Source organism: Setaria viridis, chromosome 3 (genome assembly GCF_005286985.2).
Source record: "Setaria viridis chromosome 3, Setaria_viridis_v4.0, whole genome shotgun sequence".
Taxonomy (NCBI): Eukaryota; Viridiplantae; Streptophyta; class Magnoliopsida; order Poales; family Poaceae; genus Setaria; species Setaria viridis.
Window position 1 is genome coordinate 38,497,381 of NC_048265.2, and position 3,311 is coordinate 38,500,691.

General features: G+C 46.4%; 1 protein-coding gene across 1 annotated transcript; it reads left to right on the forward strand.

Moving 5' to 3' along the window:
* The first annotated feature begins 377 nt into the window (after positions 1 to 377).
* On the forward strand, positions 378 to 2,326 carry LOC117849272 (pectate lyase). The gene is made up of 4 exons (XM_034730835.1): positions 378 to 465; positions 552 to 1,299; positions 1,493 to 1,622; positions 2,111 to 2,326. Exons 1-4 carry the CDS (start codon positions 378 to 380, stop codon positions 2,324 to 2,326), a joined length of 1,182 nt encoding a protein of 393 aa, XP_034586726.1.
* The last annotated feature ends 985 nt before the right edge of the window (positions 2,327 to 3,311 follow it).

Genomic DNA, 3,311 nt, shown 5'->3' on the forward strand with positions numbered 1-3,311 from the left:
TCTCTTTCCATTAGGAACAGATAATATTTCTTAGTAGTTGCATACCATTTTTTTTTCCTGACAAAGCATACCATGTGTACTTTCGAATTAAGGATACCGTAGCAACTAGTCTCGTGTAATGCCTACCATCTTTAACCGATCGACATATCCTGGATATTAGAAACCTTAATGGAAAGCCAATCAAATAATTCCATTTAAGTCGTTATACCCTAAATAATTCCCTTCTATCTATTCACTTTCATATAGATCGTAATTCTAAACAACAGAATTTCCTTATGGCGGTCTTCTTGTTCACTGTCTATTTAGATCGAGATCAGCAGCAGCTACTATACTGCTAAATTGCTGTTCATGTCAAGTTCATCTTGTCATCAACAAGAATGGCCTTTCTCATCTTCTTCTGCTTTACTGCATCCTTTCTTCCCCTTTTCATCTCTTCTCCATTGCCAATCCACTCCTCAACCACAGGTGGGCAAGAGGTCGTGCAAGATTTAGTCAGGTAGCTAAACTGTATTAATTTCTGAGACTAAATTATACCATCGTCTTACCGTCAGTGAGTTTAATCTTCCTTGTTCTTTACAGAAGCGTGAACACGTCACGATACCGACGGATGCTTGACGGCGACTGCGGCACCGGCAACCCGGTGGACGACTGCTGGCGCTGCGACCCGAGCTGGGCCGACAACCGGCAGCGCCTCGCCGACTGCGCCGTCGGGTTCGGCCGCGACGCCGCCGGCGGCAAGAACGGCAGGAACTACGTGGTGACGGACCCGGGCGACGCCGACGACCCGTCGGACCCGGCGCCGGGCACCCTCCGCTACGGCCTCGTCCAGGAGGGGCCCCTGTGGATCACGTTCGCGCGCGACATGACCATCCGGCCCAAGCACGACCTGCTGGTGGGCTCCCACAAGACCGTCGACGGCCGCGGCGCCGCCGTCGTCGTCGGGGACGGCGGCGCCTGCCTCGTGATCCACAACGCGAGCCACGTCATCGTCCACGGGATCACCGTGCGCGGCTGCAAGCCCGCGCGGACGGCGAGTGGCGGCATGTCGGACGGCGACGGCATCACCGTCTTCCGCGCCACCGACGTGTGGGTCGACCACTGCACGCTTGAGAACTGCACCGACGGCCTCATCGACGTCACGGACGCATCCACACGCGTGACCCTGTCCAATAACCTCCTGAGGAACCATGACAAGGCAGTGCTTCTTGGGCACAGCGACGATTTCACTGATGACAAGGACATGAAGGTCACCGTTGCGTTTAACCGTTTCGGCCCAGGTCTTGTGCAGAGAATGCCAAGGTAATTAAAAGTACCATTTTGTGATGCAACTATATGTTTCTGAAGAATTTTTCAAGTATTCCAAGCACTTGGTAGTTAATGTGAGTATTTGACATGTTGTGGTGTGGCACATTCTTCTGTTTGAATCAAGATTTGACAGTAATGCCAAGTTTTCTCAGCTGAATACAATGCTGACTCATTCAGTGCTCGGTAGGTGTCGGTTCGGACTCTTTCATGTCATCAACAATGACTACATAAGCTGGCAGATATACGCCATTGGTGGCAGTGCTTCACCAACAATTCTGAGCCATGGCAATCGATTCCTAGCAGGCGAGGCCAAAGAGGTTTTTATTATCTCTTCGCAGTAACTCTTCTACTCCTATTTTAATGCAAAGCTGCTGTCATTTGTGAAACCATAATTGGATACTCTGTCAATTATCTTTCGCGAAGAACTTGTTCAGCTATTCTAGTCAGTATAAGTTGAACAAGAATTCCATAGTTCCCTAGAAAGGAATATGTCGCAACACAAATTTCTGGAAAGAAGTATTGATCCCTGTGATCGTTCTCTGTTATTCATTGGGCCGTCTGTTTATTGTCTGATGTGGGCCTTGCGCACTTAACTATGGAGCGGGTGTGTTTTCAGCGTGTGATCGATGTTCGTGTTGTGTCCACGGCATTATGTACAGGCCGGTCTTTCTTTGATTTCTCTAATACATTCATACGCAGTTCTCTTGAGTATTTGAGAAAAAAAATATTTAGAAAGTAAAGTCGAGCTGCACCTTTTCTTTGGACGATCACAAACTCTGAAGTCTGAACTGTAAACTTTTTCCAGGTGACGAAGCGTGATGGAAGAACAGCAGAGAGTGAGTGGAGTACCTGGACCTGGATATCTGAAGGTGATATGTTGCTCAACGGCGCATTCTTCAGATCATCTGGTAGTCCCGGGCCTGACGTTAACACCCCTAGCTTTGCCAAATCGGTCTCCTTAGTGTCGGCGATGACTGACTCGGTAGGGGTTCTGTCATGCAAGGAAGGATCTCTGTGCTGAATAGCTGGAGGTGCCGTTATTTTTTCAGACTAGGCACCTCCTTGGTAACGAAATAACAGCTATGCATTTGTCATTTTAGTTGTTCGGTGCAGAGCAGGACATGAAGTCTAGTTTTTTACTTGTATAACCTTCGTCTTCCACTGTTGGGTGGCTGAAAGGCATAATCTTTTTCAGAGTGTGTTTGGTTGGTTGTATCATTTGATTCATATATGAAATGATTCAAAATAATAATGTTCCTTTTATTTGGTTGAGTGAATTGTACCAACTTATCCAGGATGAGGTCATCCCACTTAATATATTATTTTACTAATTAGAGTGAATCTTATGGTACAAACAAATTAGTTGAACCATCCCATCCAAGATCATCCATGCATGCATCATGTGGTGCATGCAACCAAACACATCCATAGTTCTCTGATACATTATGCATTGCCTAGTTATAACAGGGTACTATCATTCTGATTTCAATGGGGTGGAACCAACTTTATTGGATATCAAGTTGTAACATGGCCCCTGCATCTTTATTATGAATTCTTACTGCAGTAAGTTTGTGAACAAACTATTGTCACCGGTGCCCTTTTTGGCACCCCCATGTCGTCGTTGTTGCGGTTGCAAAGAATTGCAGCAGTGCTCCAGATCTTGCATCATCTCCACGCGAAATTCTTTGAACACCAGGTTCAAAGCGGTGGAAGTACCGGATGGCAGAATGGTGGGTCTTCAGCGAATCCAGAAACCTGCTGGAAGCACCGGCGGCTGTTCGTAGCTAAGCATCCTGGTAGCGAAATGGAAGCGGAACAAGGTGGAAGCATGTGTAGCAGATTGCTGGGTGGTGGATAATCATCATGTGATTTATACATGTTAAAGAAACAATCCAAGATACATCGTAAAGCAGATGGATTTAGGAAATCTCACTGAGATCAACAAATAAAAAGTCGAAGGTTTGTGAAAAATTGATAAGATGGAGTTTTACCGCAAAAGCATTTGA